General features: G+C 43.6%; 1 protein-coding gene across 1 annotated transcript in view; it reads left to right on the plus strand.

The window, feature by feature from the left end:
* The window catches only part of LOC141048252 (RNA exonuclease 1 homolog), a 324,762-nt gene that overhangs the window by 106,016 nt on the left and 201,008 nt on the right, over nucleotides 1-17,738 (plus strand). The window contains exons 5-7 of the mRNA XM_073543671.1: nucleotides 7,829-7,959; nucleotides 8,725-8,862; nucleotides 13,755-13,866. Coding sequence (XP_073399772.1) covers nucleotides 7,829-7,959; nucleotides 8,725-8,862; nucleotides 13,755-13,866 — 381 coding nt within the window. The remainder of the gene's footprint in view (nucleotides 1-7,828; nucleotides 7,960-8,724; nucleotides 8,863-13,754; nucleotides 13,867-17,738) is intronic.

Genomic DNA, 17,738 nt, shown 5'->3' on the forward strand with positions numbered 1-17,738 from the left:
TCCTGGTCTCCAGATGACTGTGGTGCAGACCTGCAAGGTGCTTCCTCGCTGATGGATGGCTGGGAGGGGTCCGGGGCAGCTTGATGAAGGACCGCTTCGGGCCCAGGTTGCAGGGTGCTGCTCCAGGTGCTGTGAAAAGAAAAGAAAGAAATTACTACCATAAATTAACAATCGCCAACTCCTGTGGAATAGAAAAGCACAGAATAAAACACAATACAACTAGAAAATACTTACGTTCGGGTGGCAATGACCGGTCTTAAAAATGCCAAGGCACGATGGTATCTGTACTTCGTGCCGGTCCTTGCCGCAGCACCACTGCGAACCTGATTCTCCTGACGGATATCCCGGTTGAAGCGGTCCTTCATCGAGCGCCAACGGGTTCTGACTTTGTTCACTGTGGTGGAAAAAAAAAAAAAAGAAAAAAAGTAAGACTATGCACTGGAGGCTGTGATCATCCAACTGTGTGTGATGATAGAAACTCCATGGAGTTAATAGCATCACACACAGTTGGGTGATCCCGGCCAAGATCACTGCTGCATCACACTGCATTTAAATACTTACGAAAATCCTTGCGGACCCGGGGAGAGGCGTGGTCCCAGCCATCCATCAGCGATGCGGCCACCTCGTTCCAGAGCCGCCGGATCACCACGTTGTCCGAGTGCAGTTGGTGACGGGTGTCACACAACGGGACTCGTTCCTGGACTAGACGAATGAGCTCGTCGTTGTCCAGGGCGAGGTCCTCCTCCCGCTGTGGAGCCTAGAAAAGAAAGACAAACATTAATCTTTGAAAGATTTTAAAATAAAAAATCTCGAAAACTAGCTGAAGAGCCAGGCGCTGCCCGGGCATAGTAACTAACTGTGGTTAGTTATAGAAAATTATAATTATCCTCCATCCCATAGTCCCGTGCCCATATACCATCATACATATCCTCCATCCCATAGTCCTGTGCCCATATACCCATCATACATATTTGCCATCCCATAGTCCTGTGCCCATATAACCATCATACATATTCGCCATCCCATAGTCCTGTGCCCATATACCCATCATACATATTCGCCATCCCATAGTCCTGTGCCCATATACCCGTCATACATATCCTCCATCCCATAGTCCCGTGCCCATATACCATCATACATATCCTCCATCCCATAGTCCCATGCCCATATACCCATCATATATATCCTCCATCCCATAGTCCCGTGCCCATATACCATCATCCATATCCGCCATCCCATAGTCCCGTGCCCATATACCCAAACAAACATACACACACACACACACACACACACACACACACACACACACACACACACACACACACACACACACACACACACACACATATATACACATACACACATACATACTTTGAGCTTTAGATATTGATACACAAGCCATGAAAAAATTTTTTGTTTTAAATGAAAATAAATGCAAAAAAAGCAACAAACATCGAAAAAAACAACCATGAAAATTTTAAAAAAAAACTTTAAAAAATACCAAAAAAAAATAAATAAAAATAAACCAGCCTAGAAAATAAGTAAAAAAAAAAAAAAAAACAGTCCGTCTGTACTTACATCACGTCTTCCCGCCCGCACTTGGCCTTGCTGCTCCTGCCGTTCCTCCGGTGGTGGTGGCGTGATGGAGGATGAGGTCTGAAAATTAAACCAAAAAAATTAACCACATGTGTTTATTTTTTCCAATCCATACGGAAGCATGGTACTCACTTCTTCTGCCTCTTGCCCTGTCCCGGGGACATATTCCTCACCAGATGAAGACATGCTGCAATAAAAAAAAAAAAAGACATAAGTACTATAGAAATGTATTGAAAATTCAGCAAGACATTAGGTTTTTCATACTTACATTGGTGCAGCTTGTGCTGTGTGTCCACTCGTGAGCAATCCTTAAAGTATTGTGGAATCCCAGTGCCCACACCATTTTATCACCTTGGTTTAATTTTTTTTTTTTTTACTGTCTAGACCACATTTCAGTCGTGTTTATCTTAAAAACGCATGCGCATAAAAACGCAAGCGTGCGCAAGACCATGCGCACGTATGCGCTCCCATAGGCTCCAATGTGGAGTTTTTGCGCATTCTGTGCGCAAGCGTGCGCATGCGTTTTTTTGACGAGACAGGGCGGAACCAAAAATGTAACATGTTGCGTCTGACGCGCCTGGCGCGAAAGACAAAAAAACGCATGCGCAAGTATGCGCAAGACCATGCGCACATCATGTTAAATATAGGTGCGCAGTGCGCATGCGTACTGGTGCGCACGATGCGCTGCGCACAAAAGCGCAAATGTGAAACCAGCCTTAGATGGCAGTTACCCTAATTCCAGCAATGTCCCTGGGCTCCTTGCTGTAGTTTTATCAGCAGAAGGTTATTTAGTGAAGTAATTCTGCTGCTGTGTAGTTTCTTAATGAGCTCTGCATAACCCTATGACCACCATTGGCAGCTTTGTGTAAAAAGGGCATAGGCAAAAAGCTGCAATCAGTGGTGTGGGCAGGGTTATACAGAGCACGGCATTCGGAGTACTGCTATATCTGCAGCAGATAAAAGACTTTATAAAAACTGCAGCAAGCAATCCCAGTAAGTTACACATTGCTTGAATCTGGGTACTTGCTGCTCTCAAATGGGGTAACAAAAACCTGCTGACAGATTCCCTTTAAGCAGTTTCAGCTGTCTAGATTGGTTTACTATAGTATAATTCAGTAACGCGGACATGACTTCTATTTGGGAGACTCATTTATTACAGGTGCAGCGTTTGGTAATAAGTATGTGAGGTAGGCATTCACACCCAAGCCTTTTATTCAATGTCGAGATGCTGCCACCAGAAGAGTGTGACGGATTCTCTCACAGAACACACACAATAGGCTGTGCATTCCTCATACCGGCTACCCATTTTGCTATATGCAGACTATGCACGGGTGAACTGGGAGAAGGGTAATGTGTATGGCTAGCTTAAAGCGAACCTGTCAGCAGGATTGTGCTCTGTAAACTATATAGACACTGTCAAGTCTGCGCCGTTGGGCTATGTGCACACGTATGCAGAAAATTCCTGACTGAAAAACCAGACTCCTTCCCAGAAAACGCGTTTTTTTTCTGCTCGTTTTTTATGCGTGTTTTTCCGGAGCATCCCTAGTCTCGTAGAAAATAGCTAGAAATGAGGAGTTTTCCGCGATATTAATGAGCATGCTGCGTTTTTACCGCGATGCGTTTTTTTCGCGGAAAAAATGCATCAATATGCACAAAAAGTGCGGAATTCATTAAAATGAATGGGATGTGTCTTTTAAGCGTTTTGGTAAAAACACGAAAAAAACCGCTTACGTGTGCACATACCCTCATACTGTTTAAAATTATACTTTGGCTGATGAAATCTGTCTTGTGGTTGGTTAATCTTTGTAGTTTTCAGTTAATGAGATTCTCATGCTACCATTTTGATTTCCACCCCACCCGCCCATAATACTATAGGACTAAAGCATAAATGCATATATACATAATGGGCATTCATATTGGGCATTGTCATGCTACAGCGCAGGCACTGCCACTGCCGCCATCTTGATGAATGTCTAATTTTTTTTTTTTTTTTGTAACTACACTATGGTATTCAATATGTAAAATAGGTGGTAGGTCACTGAAGGATCAGTGACCTGTCATAAGCCCATACAGATGAATATCTAAGCAGAGCACCACATAAAGACCCCCACCACCACAGGCTGCCCCGAAGTGCAAGAATCTCATTAACTAAAAACTGAAAATAAAGTTTAAACAACCAAAAGACTGATTTAATCACCCAAGGTATCATTTTAATCAGTAGAATGGCGCTGACCTGAGTGTCTGTAGTTTAATACGCACAATGCTGCTGACAGGTTCATTTTAACCGCTTAGTGACAGAGACTATTTGATACTTAACGACCAAGCAAACTTTTACACTTCTGACCATTGTCACTTTATGAAGTTATAGTTCTGGAATGCTTAAACGTATCCCACTGATTCTGAGGTTGTTTTTTTGTAACGTATTGTACTTCATGTTGGTGCTAAAACTTCTTCACTATAGCTTGTGTTTTATTCATGGGAAAAAAAATGGAAATTTGGCAAAAATTTTGAATATTTTGCAATTTTCAAACTTAATTTTTGTACCCTTAAATCAGAATGTGGTGTCACACAAAATAGTTAATATGTCAACTTTACATCAGCACAATTTTGGAAACAAATTGTGGGGTTTTTTTTTTTTTTGTTGGGACGTTATAAGGGTTAAAAGTTGCCCAGCGATTTCTCATTTTTCCAACAAAATTTACAAGACTTTTTTTTCTCCTTCGTCTCATTGTGGGACACAGATACTGTGGGGGTGTATGCTTCTGCCGCTAGGAGGCTGACACTAAGTGAAAAAAAGAGGTTAGCTCCTCCTCCGCAGTATACACCCTCGCCCCTATTGCGGGCGGAAATCCGTTTTTGCTTAGTGTCCTATGGAGGCACACACAGTCTGGATCTCTCCAGTCTATTTTTTTCTAGTTTACTATGAAGATGAGACAGGGGCGACGGATCCTATTGAAAGGGTCTGATCTCCCCAAACCATCAACGGGCGAGCACGCGTTTAGTATCGTCTCCGCGTATACTTTCCCGCACCGAGGGACATATCTGGGACTTTCCCCAGACTTCTATTTTTGTTTATTTTATGAAGATGAGACAGGGGCAACGTATCCTATTGAAAGGATCCGATTTCCCCAAACCATCAACGGGCGAGCACGTGCGAGTGTCCCTCCACGTATCCTTTCCCGCGACGTGGGACATTATGCCAGACTTAACCCTGTCCACCCCTAGGTATTGAAACCATGGGCTTGCACAGAGGCACAAGACTAGTCTGTGCGGCCCCCACTGCTCCACCAACGCTAGACGGCGGTGCTGCAAGGTGGCGGACGGTCCCTCTCCTCACCCCCTGAAGGGGTTAGATGGAGCTAGGGTGCCTGCACCGTCCTGTTTTTTATCAAAGACCCCCCTCACATACCTGCGCTAAGGCTGAAGAGGATCATCGGTGAGGAGAGGGTCGGGGAGGGCTCCTGCGAAGATTTCGGGCTGGAGCCCACAGCCGCAGAAGGCGGCATCCACTAGCATACAAAAGAAGGACTGGATCCGTCAGGACAAGAACGCTGCGCCGGTCAGTAGCGCCATTTTTGGTCACTCCAGGCAGACCCGGGGGAAACAAATCCACACTGTGTCGCCCAGTCCATCCGGTGCCTTTGGCATCCATAAGATCTGCTTCTCGCTCCCCATCACCAGTGGTTGATAGCGAGCAGACCTCAGATTGCGACTCAGACGAGCCCATTGACCTGGACACTCCAGAGTCACATGAAACCGTGGACAGCCTCATAGAAGCCATCAATCAGACCCTGGGGATTGAGGATGATACCGCAGCGGCTACGGAGCATAAAGGGCATGTAAACGAGTGAAGCTGCCGCACAGAATTTTTTCCTCTCACCCTGAGTTTGAGGACCTAGTACAGCGGCACAGAGAACGTCCAAAAGGGCGTTTTTCTCGGGTTAAAAGGCACTCGAAACGCGTTATCCGTTTGCTCCGGACCTTCGTAAACAATGGATGGAATCCTCGATGGTGGATCCTCCGGTTTCACGCCTGGCCACTAAGACCCTGTTTATCTGTCCCTAGGATTTCCTCGATTAAGGATCCCACGGACTGCCTTATTGAGAGCCTAGCTCGTACAGTATATGCGGCGTCAGGGTCTGCACTCGCTCCCTCGTTCGCAGCCAAGGCTATGATATCATAGTCAGAAACATTAGACAGGGTCGCGCAGGAGCAGGATCTACCTGCAGAGATCTCGGAGGTCACGGGTCAGATGACGATAGCCGGAGATTATGTAATGAATGCATTTTTGGATGCGGCCAATTGTTCAGCACTTGCTGCCGCTAATGTAATCTCTATCTGTAGAGCCCTATGGTTGAGGACATGGCGGGCCGATTCTACTTCCAAGAAGTCCTTGGCTTCCCTGCCTGATCAGTGCGGCCGCCTATTTTTGGATCAACTTATCTCCGACTCCACAGGAGGAAGGAGCGGGTTTCTCCCCCAACAGAAGGTTAGATCGTTTTTTTTCGTCACCCAGTTCAGGCACGTTTTCGGGCCTTCTGCAGTGCCACCGGCCATTCTAGGCCGGGCGTGACGGCAGTGGTCAGGTGGCGGCCGGTAAGCAGCCTGAGCCTGGTCCGGGACCCGAATAGGAGACGGTCTGGGGTCATGTGTTGAAACACTCCGGGTAGGACTACGGGGCTCAATTCCGCCACCTCAGGCCGCCCCAACCAGGATAAGGAGCGGCAGGCCATATAGAGCCAACCCATTGGGGAGAATGCGTGCTCAAGAGGCCAGATCGAGGGGACCCAGATCCTAAGGATCATCGGCCAAATGACTCGAGGTCTTTACCAGACGACACCAGCAAGTGGTCTCCAATGAGACGAAGGAGAAACATGGATTTTTGTGAGTACTCACCGTAAAATCCTTTTCTCCGAGACGCTCATTGGGGGACACAGCACCCACCCTATTAGCCAGTTGGCTCTTGTTTAAATGAATGTGTTTACTTATTTGATATAAAGGTGGTGTTTTCCTTTGGACATGTTGTACTGTATTAAGGCTGATTTGTTGTCCTCCTACTGCTTTGGCACCAAACTGATTTCCGCCCGCAATAGGGGCGAGGGTGTATACTGCGGAGGAGGAGCTAACCTCTTTTTTTCACTTAGTGTCAGCCTCCTAGCGGCAGAAGCATACACCCCCACAGTATCTGTGTCCCCCAGTGAGCGTCTCGGAGAAAAAGATTTTACGGTGAGTACTCACAAAAATCCATGTTTTTTTTTTTTCTTTAAGGGACCACTTCACATTTGAAGTGAGTTTGGGGGGGTCAATATAACCAAAAATATCCAAAAGTGACAGTCTAAAAACTGCACCCCTCAAGGTGCGCAAAACCACATTCAAGAAGTTTATTAACCTTCAGGTGCTTCACGAAAACTAAAGTAATGTGGAATGAGAACATGAACACTTTACTTTTTTCCACAAATAATTAACTTTGGAACCAAACTTTATTTTCACAAGGGTATCGAGAGAAAATGGACTACAAAATTTGTTGCACAATTTCTCCTGAGTATGCCAATACTCTGTATGTGGGGGAAAAGCCACTGTTTGGGCGCATGGCAGGGCTTAGAAGGGAGGGAGCACTGTTTGACTTCTTGAACGCAAAATTGGCTGGAATCAATGATGGGAACTTGTCACGTTTTGAGACCCCCTGATTTACCTAAACAGTGGAAACCCCCTAATTCTAACTCCAACCTTAACCCCAGCACACCCCTAACTATAATACCATCCAAAACCCTAACTCCAATACAGCCCTAACCCTAGCCCAACCCTGTCCCTAATGGAAAAATAGAAATATAGTTTATTTTACCTAACTAAGGGGGTGATAAAGGGGGGTTTTGACTTACTATTTTTTTATATTTTTATCACTGTGACAGGGTCTATCATAGTGATCAAAATGAACCAATAGGAAAAACCTCCTATTGTTGCTGGCCGGCAGATCTCAGTGGGTGCACTGTGCATGTGCCTGCCCTTTTCTTCTCGGAAGAAAACACCTGGGGACTGGACTGAGGGATGCAGGAGGGTCCAGGGACACCGGCGATGTGCTAGATCATATCAGAGTAGAGAGAAATCAGACTTTTCTTTCCCAAAAAATAACTGGAGGAAGTAAAGCCACTTGTCTTACATTTTACTGTTTAGAGAAAACTTACAGGGTTTTTTTTTTTGCCTTTTTTTTAATGTCTTTCTTATATGTTGGCAGTTTGTCTTAATGTAGTGGAAGCTCAACCAGTTTTACCAGCTAGAAGTCAACTAGGTGGATTAGTTCAAGGAAGTACATGTATCAAATCCATCATGCCACAGAAGAGAACCATTCCAACAACAGCATTGAAGGTAATTCTTCCTTTTATAAATTGTTTCAGTTAAATGTGTGTAAGATCTTTTTATGTTTAATATCCCAAAAAACACTGAATAGACTGCAAAACAGGTCTTAACACATAAATTGTGCATTTTGATATGGATAACAATGTAATCTGAACGTGAAATACTGCTCCTTGTCATTCCTGAAGTGCTTTCAGACAGTCAATTGTATACAGATTGTAAATTGGATTTAGCAAATGTGACCATCTGTGAAGTTAAATGGAATATGTCACCAGGTTTTTGCCACTTAATGAGAGCCGCATAATGTAGACACACTGATTCCAGTGATGAGTCACTTACTGGGTTGCTTACTGTTGTTTTTTATAAAATCACACTTGGCAGGAGATTATCACTAGTGGGACTACTAAATCTATTAGATAGTTGAGCATATTCATGAGGTCTGTATTTGCCCCACCCACCTTGGCAACTTTTTGCCCAACTTTTTGCACACAGTAGGCTGCCAATCAGTGGTGGGGGGGTGGGGTTATGCAGAGCTCAGTACGCAGAGAACTAGTAGATCTGCTGCCATTAAGTGATATCAACATGACAGCAAACAGTCCAATAAGTGACACATCATTGCAATCTGGGGTCTCTGTCCCTACATTGTCGCTCTCAGGTGGGGTAGCAAAAACCTGGACAGATTCCTTTTAATTCACACCTCATCAAAAGTCACTTCTCCAATTATAAATTGTTAATGGTACACTGTAAGTGCATAATATTTTTTGTTTGAAAACTTAGATACCTACACGTAAGAGGCAGTCTATTACAACGGAAAATGGATGTAAAGTTCCTCATGAAATAAGACAGCGCTATGTAAACTCCTTTGTTGAAGAATTCTTGAAGGAATCTGGGACTGTTCAGGAGGCTTTTGATAAGGTTTACTAACAACTTTTTTCCTATGGTTATTTGTGAAACTTGCACATTGGTTTATATCACATATTTATTCAACTGCATTGAGTTTCTGCCACATTAAACTGAAAAGAGAAGTTTTGGAGAATTACACACAAATAATACCCATGCTGGCTGTATTTTAAGGGTGATATTTTATTACGTTTTCTAATTAGCAAGGTTTAAATTTTCAGGTTGGGTTTGTCTTGGTCTTGGGTGTTGCGCTGTTCTAGAATTGGACGTATTCCTATGAATTAACTGTTTGGAATCACTTATAGTTTTAGTGCTTGGTTCATTTGTTTATGATCCCTTTACAAGGTTTCCCTTTAAATTTTCTTAAACACACAAACTAAAAGAATGCTTTAAATTTGCCATTTCCGACTCGTCTAGCGCTGCATGTATTCCAAATGGCAGAATAAACAAAAACTGCCTCTACAACCAGATTGTTTTGGAAACCGGCAAGCACGATTCGGTTGTCAATGTTTGGTGGTTCTTCAATAAGGGTAAGGCCATATGTAGTAGCCCTGACTGATACATTGTGGCCAAAAACCACAGTGACTTATAGAATCATAGAATCGTAGAGTTGGAAGGGACCTCCTGGACCATCTGGTCCAACCCCCTGCTCAAAGCAGGATTCGCTATATCATCCCAGTCAGATGTCTGTCCAGCCTCTGTTTGAAGACTTCCATTGAAGGAGAACTCACCACTTCTCGTGGCAGCTTGTTCCACTCATTGATCATTCTAACTGTCAAAAAGTTTTTTCTAATATCTAATCTGTGTCTCCTCCCCTTCAGTTTCATCCCATTGCTTCTAGTCTTTCCTTGTGCAAATGAGAATAAAGTTGATCCTTCTACAATGTGACAGCCCTTTAGATATTTGTAGACAGCTATTAAGTCTCCTCTCAGTCTTCTCTTTTGCAAACTAAACATTCCCAAATCCTGCAACCTTTCCTCATAAGACAGGGTTTGCAGACCGGTCACCATTCTGGTCACTCTTTTCTGAACTTGCTCCAGTTTGTTGATGTCTTTTTTAAAATGTGGTGCCCAAAACTGGACACAATATTCAAGATGAGGTCTGACCAAAGAGGAGTAGAGGGCAATAATGACTTCACGTGATCTAGACTGTATGCTTCTGTTAATACATCCTAGAATTGCATTTGCCTTTTTTGCTGCTGCATCACACTGTTGACTCATATTCAGTCTGTGATCTATTAGTATACCCAAGTCTTTTTCACATGTGCTGTCACTTAGCCCTATTCCTCCCATTCTGTATATGCTTTTTTCATTTTTATTGCCCAGAGGTAGTACTTTGCATTTCTCCCTGTTAAAAACCATTGTTAGTTGCTGCCCACTTCTCCAGTTTATTTAAATCTTTTTGAATCCTCTCTCTCTCTCTTCTCTAGTATTAGCTATCCCTCCTAGCTTTGTGTCATCAGCAAATTTAATCAGTTTACCCTCAATTCCTTCATCTAAATCGTTGATAAAGATGTTGAACAATACAGGGCCCAGGACAGAGCCCTGTGGTACCCCACTTGAGACATTCTTCCAACTGGATGTGCAGCCATTTACGACCACTCTTTGGGTCCGATCACTAAGCCAGTTATGAATCCACCTAACAGTTGCCTTGTCCATTCGATACTTAGTCATTTTTTCAATAAGGATTGTATGAGAGACTTTGTCAAATGCTTTGCTGAAGTCAAGATATACTATATCTACAGCATTTCCTTGATCCACCCAATCAGTGATACCGTCATAGAAGGAAATTAAGTTAGTCTGACTTGCAGCTGCTGAAATTTGTCAGCTTGTAGTACTACTGCACTGGATGGGATCTGGGATCTGCTTGCATGTGTCTGTCACTCCTCCCCTGACACTCCTTCCCTTACAGCGTGATGTTTGCAAAAAGGACAAGGAAGGCTGAAGTTTTGGAATCAAGGTACTGAATCATTTTGTTACTGCAAAGTGATACTGATATATGGACAGTGTAAGGTGGGCCTTTACACACAACAATATTGTGAACGATATCATTGCAACATCACCAGTTTGACGTTGCAGCGATGTCGAAACGACATTGTTGTGTGTGACATGTAGCAACGATCAGATGACTCATCGTTAATCGTTGCTTAATGCTCTGGGCCATAATTTTCAGTCTCCCGCTGGGCAGCACACATCTCTGCCTTTGACAGCGAGAGACCAATGATTAGTGACGCTGGGAGCTGGTATCCAGGGTAAACAGCGGGTAACTAAGAGCCATGCGGCACTTAGATACCCGCTGTTTACCCTGGATACCAGCGTGCACAGCGGGTAACTAAGAGCCGCGCGGATCTTAGTTACCCGCTGTTTACCCTGGATACCAGCTTGCTCGCTGGTCCTGATCGCTGGTGGGTCTGTCTGTGACAGCTCACCAGCGATCAGCTAATTATGTCCCAGCGATCCCATCCACGTCAGATCGTTGGTGGGATCGCTGGGACATTGAAGTGTGTAACGGGACCGTAACTGGGAACGCCTGGAGGCATTGATTCTGTTAGGCTGTGTGCACACGCTGCGGATTAGGTGCGGATTTTGTAAAATCTGCAGGTGAAACCGCAGGTCAAAATTCCTGCGGTTTTACCTGCGGATTGCTCTGCGGTTTTGCCCTGCGGTTTTTAATCTCAATGGAGGAGATGGCAAACCGCAGCAGAATCCGCAGAAAGAATTGACATGTCAATTCTTTCTGCGGATTGAAAACCGCAGATAATCCGCGCGGAAAATTCCGCACCGTCTGCATTGCGTTTTTTGATTTCCATAGGGAATCATGGTACTGTACACCGCAGCAAAAACTGCTGCGGGTCCGCAGCGGCCAAAACCGCTGCGGAACCGCAGCAAAATCCGCAGCGTGTGCGCACAGCCTTAGTTGCCCCTACTCACTGTGGCATACTTGATAGAATTTGACACACTGCTCAGCAAATTGTCATGGGACAATATTAGTTACCAGAATATCACGTGAGTCAGCTAAACCTTTTATCTAATCCTTTGTTCTCAGTGGGAAAAACAAGATAATCTTGTAGTTATACCTGTTTAATGACAGAACTAAAATAAATGATCTTACAAAGCATGCTTTCAAGAGTTCTTATACTGTAGGTCTTTTCCTCCAGGCATGAAGACACAGAAGCATGGCATATTATATGCCATGCCTCTGTTTTCTTTTTTGTGCATATAGGTTTCTTGAGGAAAACCTTTTTGAACAAGTCTGGTAAAAAGTATTCAGACTTGGATCACTTGACATGGAATGACCCCCTTGCATAAGGAAAAAGAACATACAAATAGTACCCTATTTAGACTATTTCCTTATGGGAAAATCTGAGGAAGACTTTAAGGGCAGCCGAACAGGTCCTAGCTATCTTATCAGATCCAAGTTGGATAGTGAACAAGAGTAAAGGTACTGTCACACTTAGCGATGTACCAGCGATCCCGACCAGCGATATGACGCGGTCAGGATCGCTGGTGCATCGCTAAGTGGTCGCTAGTGAGCTGCCACACAGGCAGATCTCACCAGCGACATCGCTGGGGTCGGGGGTCATTACTTACCTGTCAGACGAGGCGATCCTGACGTCCTCCCGCCCACGTCCACACGTCGCTCGTCTCCACAGCGGGAAGCCCAGCAGGAAGCAGACGACGAGAAGCGGTCCAGGACATTCTCGCACGATCAGCGTTAACCAGCGGGGGAGCGGTCGGAGGTAAGTATCAGACATAGCGATATCGCTATAACGTCACAAAAAAGTGATGTTATAGCGATATTGCTAGCGATATCGCTTATGTGACAGGCCCTTAAGTCAAGAAAGGAACCTGTACAGTTTCAAGGTTTTTGTTGGGATCTGTTTGGATTCAACCAGTCAACGTTATTGCCTCCCACAAGAGAAAGTACTGAGAATCAGGCAGAACATCTTGAACGTTCAGAGGGTTTGGGAGATTTCAGCAAGGGGAGTGATTTCTGTTAGCCTCTGATAGCTACGATTCCGGCTGTCCAGTGGGCCCCGATTCACACATGATTCCCTTAGTGGGAGATCCTTGCAATACAGACCAGCTGGACAGGTTATCTAGACAAGAAATTCCAATGGTCAGCAGAGGGTCTGGACTCCTTGGTCTGGTAGATGGACAGAAAAAAACTCTTAAAATGAGTTCCATGGACAATTAAAGAATTGAGGTTAGTTACCCCGAAAGGAAGTCCAGAAGGGTGGAGAGCCCACCTGGACAGTCACTTTTTTCTCAGGGTCTATGGGATACTAAAATAACATTTGATAAACCTTTTAAGGAACGAACAGCAGTAAGGAAAGATGTACAAATTTCTTTGTGTGAAATTGTAGCTCTGGACTAAAATAAAATATCACCCAGCTCACCATGTAGCTGTGAACCAGACAGCTTGGGTGCATACCCAGTTTGCTGCTGAATCGGCCACAGTGTAGGAGTGGTGCATTTGTGGTATGTAAATATCGTGCCCAGACACTTTGCACACCAGCAAATAAAAATGGCAGCACTTAGTACCTGCGAAAATATTAAAACGCAGCATTTTAAAAGTAATTGATTATATAATTAATACAAAAATAATCACCACACATAAGACTAGGTAGAAACTTTTCCACCTAATCACTCCTATATAAAAGTACACATGAATGCTTCCACTCTGCTTTTTCCCACCTATAATTTTCTCACAAAGGCGTCAAAGTAGGTCTTAACTCCTTCAGTAATACTGCTGAGTCTACTTTCATTAGTGATGCAAGCTGTAAAAACATGTCACTGCAGGTAAGTTTGAGCAAGAAGCTGGAAATTCTCTGTAATAAATGGCACGGATGAATAATTATTTTTTTTTGTGATCCATTTAATATTTCATCTCTTGCTTTTATCTAGGCTTTATCAGAAGAAAAGTCAATTTATGATAGATGTGGAAGTAAAAATATGTATCTTAATATAGCCATCAACAGCCTTAAAAAATTAAGAGATCAGCATAATGTTCAACTTGGTAAGTCAAATGATGACCCATGGATTATTAATACAAATGCATTTATTAAAAGTTACCGTAATTGTTCTCATCAAATATATATCAAGGGAATTCTTAACCCCTTTACACTAATAGAGTACACTTTTGTTTTAACTTTTGTAAACTGGTTTTCTGTCATGCACAGTTGGCACAATGTTAGTGTGTTTTGTTTTTTTTTGTTTTTTTTTACTTTTACCCAGCAATCATTTTGCTGTTAAAGGATTGTGCTGAGTAATCTGCAGTGTCAGGTTGGCACTGGTATACTGATTAAAATAATACCTGGGTTGATGAAATTTGTCTTCTGGTGGTTGTTTAATCTTTTTCAGTTAATGAGTTTCTTACTTGCTTTGGGGCGGCCTGTGGGGGTGTAAGGGTATGACAAAAAAGTTATGGTACTGCTACACTTAGTGTATTACTAGAAAAAAAAGGGCAAGGAGGGCACCATCAAAAATATAAATAGGACTGAATACCGTATAACAGGGATCCAACCACAGTATGTCTAAGTTTGAGCCATTAAACCAAAAAGAAGAGACATACACTAGAGCAGGGATCACCTCACAAGTATAGCAATTTTATTCAAGGGACATACAATACACCAAAACTACATTAAAAACACTTAATTACACAAATGGTTACCACATGTAACCCACATGAATGGGAGCCGCTAGAACTGTACTGTACATATAAAGTATACTGGTGTCTGGATATAAATGAACATGTCACTGTAGATGACTGACAGAAAATACATATGCAGCTGTATACATAGAGGGAAATATATCTAGAACCCCTAATAAAGGCCAAAATAGGCCCAAATATAGTAAGGATTGGCACCAAATAACAGTCTAAAGATATATAAGCCGAAGCTCAAAAACCAATGTACATATAATTTGAAGACAGAAGCGTTAAGAGGGTTTAAACAAATGGTTACAAATGTGTATACATCCACATCATACTTTACCAACCCAAGCTGTATTGAGGCAGAACATCAGTGCTCATAAGTAGAGTTGAGCGAAACAGGTCGGCCAGATTTATAAGTCGCCGACTTATGCCAAAGTCTGGTTTCGCCGACCGAAACCCGACCAGAACGTGAAGTCGGACATGCGGTCGGCAAAACGAGCGCCATGGTCGGATTTCCCAGAATGCCAGGTGCCTTTTTTTTCAGCCAATGAGCAACGAGATGACATGTGAAGTGTCCACCACCATCGTAGAGAAGGGCATTGCAGTGATTGGCTTGCTTTGGGGGGCGTCATAGTGTCTATAAAAGCCCTGACCGCCGACCTCCATTTTACTTCTGCCTATCTTAACAGTAGGGAGAGGTTGCTGTTTATCAGTAGGGAGAGAGTTAGGGCTGTAAAGATATAAGAAGTTCTTATGTGCTTGTGCTGATAGCAATTGTGCTGTACAGTTAGTGTGCAGTGACAGGTGAGGATTTTCCTGTGCAGCAGCAGCGCTGGTTATTAGGCTGCCTGATAGCTGTATTGCTGTGGGTACACTGCTGTGCAGACTGCTTTTTACACAGCACTATTACTTTTCTTTTTCTGCACAGTTACCGACCGTTCATTTTTTCCCACACCATATAGAGCTGTACGCTCCTCACACACTACCGTGTACCGGCTGGTATCACGGACAAATACATGCTGACTATCTGTGTGTGACTCCGGAAATATATACGGAGATTGAAATTTTCCCCTACATCGTATACAGCTGTACGCTCCTCATACAGTACCATATATCTGATGGTATTTTTGGTACATTTTCCCAAACATGAGGTAGTATGGTGGAAGAGGCTGCGGACGTGGGCGGGTGGGGCTAGCTGGTACTGATGGTGGTGCATCTGCTGGTAGTGCCAAAAGCACAATAGCACCTAAGGCTGGAGGTGTTGAGCCTGTGTCAACGTCTGGCTCCAGAAGGCCTGTAAGGCTCCCTTTTCTGGGAGTAGGTAAACCGCTTTTAAAGCCGGAGCATCAGGAACAGGTTTTGGCTTACATTGCCGAAAGAGCCTCCAGCTCTATCGCCTCCTCTTCTGAAGTTTCAAAAACTGCAAGTCATCAGTGCAGGCTCCTGGTCAGGAACAACACCTTTCCTTGTGTCCTTCACCCCCACCAAAAGTGAAGGATGCGGCAGGTCACACTTCAGATTGCTCCCTGGTGCTCTTTTCACATACCATGCTTAAGTTATAAAGTAAAATCCTGAATACCCCGGTCCAAGATGAATAAGACATGGAGTGCACTGATGCACAGCCAGCCAGTGCTATATGATTCTGCTGGTACATTCACCCAGAGCACTGCATTGCCCTCGCAGTCTGAGCCACATTCTGACCCTGATGAAACTCAGGTGCGCCTTCCCACATACTATACCACCTTACACGGTGACACAGAGGAAGGTGCAGAAATTGAAGAGCAGGTGATGGATGACCCAGTTGTTGACCCGGATTGGCATCCATTGAGGGAAGTGGGCGCCGCTGGCAATGGCTCAGAAGAGGAGGAGGATCCGCAGCAGCCATCGACATTGCAGCTGCGGTTATCTGGCAGGCCTATAGCAGTCCAAAAAACGTTTTTAAAAAAACAGTTGCAGGACAGCTTGGCCAGACAGTCAAATTAGCTCAGCGTGCAAGGCCTGAAAATTTTTCCCATAGTAGGAAGAGTGCAGTGTGGCACTTTTTTTTTTTTTACCAAAATCCTATTGTTGAGGCATAGGTTATCTGTAAGAAGTGCGGAAGGACCTTTAACCGAGGGAGAAATCTCTGAAATTTGAATACCAGTTGCATGCTTAGACATGTAAACACCATGCACTTGCAAGCGAGGAAGGACTATAAAACCTCAGGTAGCACACGTGCACCTGCCCCGACTGAAGATAGCCAGCAATGCTACATCGCTTCCCCCACTGTAAGCCCACCGGTTAGCACCCCACCAGCAATAAATGTTGAGGTGTCGTCACAAGGCCAAAGCAGTCAGGGAATCAAGTCAGTCACATTAAACTGATCTCAAGTCACACTAAATTGGTCTCCAGTGGTATAGTATTTAATGGTTAAATGGATATGTTAAATACAAGTGGGTTCTTTAATTTATGGTCATTGATTTTCTTTTGAGGTCATATACTACACTGTGTTCCAAATTATTATGCAAAAAATATTTCCTCATATTTTCTCTAAATTACCTATATGAATTGCAGTCATTATTTTCCAGTCATCTAATATTCTAGTATATATAATTTCAATGTTTTTGAACAAACTGCCTATGAAAACAGTATATTTTTAAAAATAAGAAACACTCAAAATGCATGTTCCAAATTATTATGCACAGCAGAGTTTTCAACCTTTCTATTTTTATTTTGAACAAAAAAATAGTCAATTGTGAAATTATAAGCATTATCAGCTTATTACAAAATGAAATCAAACAGTTTTCAAGTCAAAACTTTATTCTAGGTGATGTTACATTTGCACATAGGACCCCTTGTTCGAAAGAAGCTTCTGAACTCTCTCGTCCATTGAATTTGTCCGTTTTTTGGATGTTGTGTTTCAATTGTTTTGCATGTGGACAGAATACCCTCCCAGAGCTGTTGCTTAGATGTGAACTGCCTCCTGCCATCATAGACACTCCTTTTGATGATGCTCCAGAGGTTCTCAATGGGGTTGAGGTCAGGGGATGATGGTGGCCACACCATAAGTTTGTCCTCTTTTATGCCCATAGCAGCCAGAGATGCAGATGTGTTATTTGCAGCAAGAGACGGTGCATTATCATGCATGAAAATGATCTTGCTGCGGAAAGCACGGTTCTTCCTCTTGAACCATGGCAGGAAGTGCTGTTTTAGAAACTCCACATAGATTTATCCCTTCAGGGATCCTAAAGGGGCCG

The sequence above is a fragment of the Dendrobates tinctorius genome, unplaced genomic scaffold (genome assembly GCF_039654945.1).
Source record: "Dendrobates tinctorius isolate UK_male_01 unplaced genomic scaffold, ASM3965494v1 ptg000134l, whole genome shotgun sequence".
NCBI classification, from domain to species: Eukaryota; Metazoa; Chordata; class Amphibia; order Anura; family Dendrobatidae; genus Dendrobates; species Dendrobates tinctorius.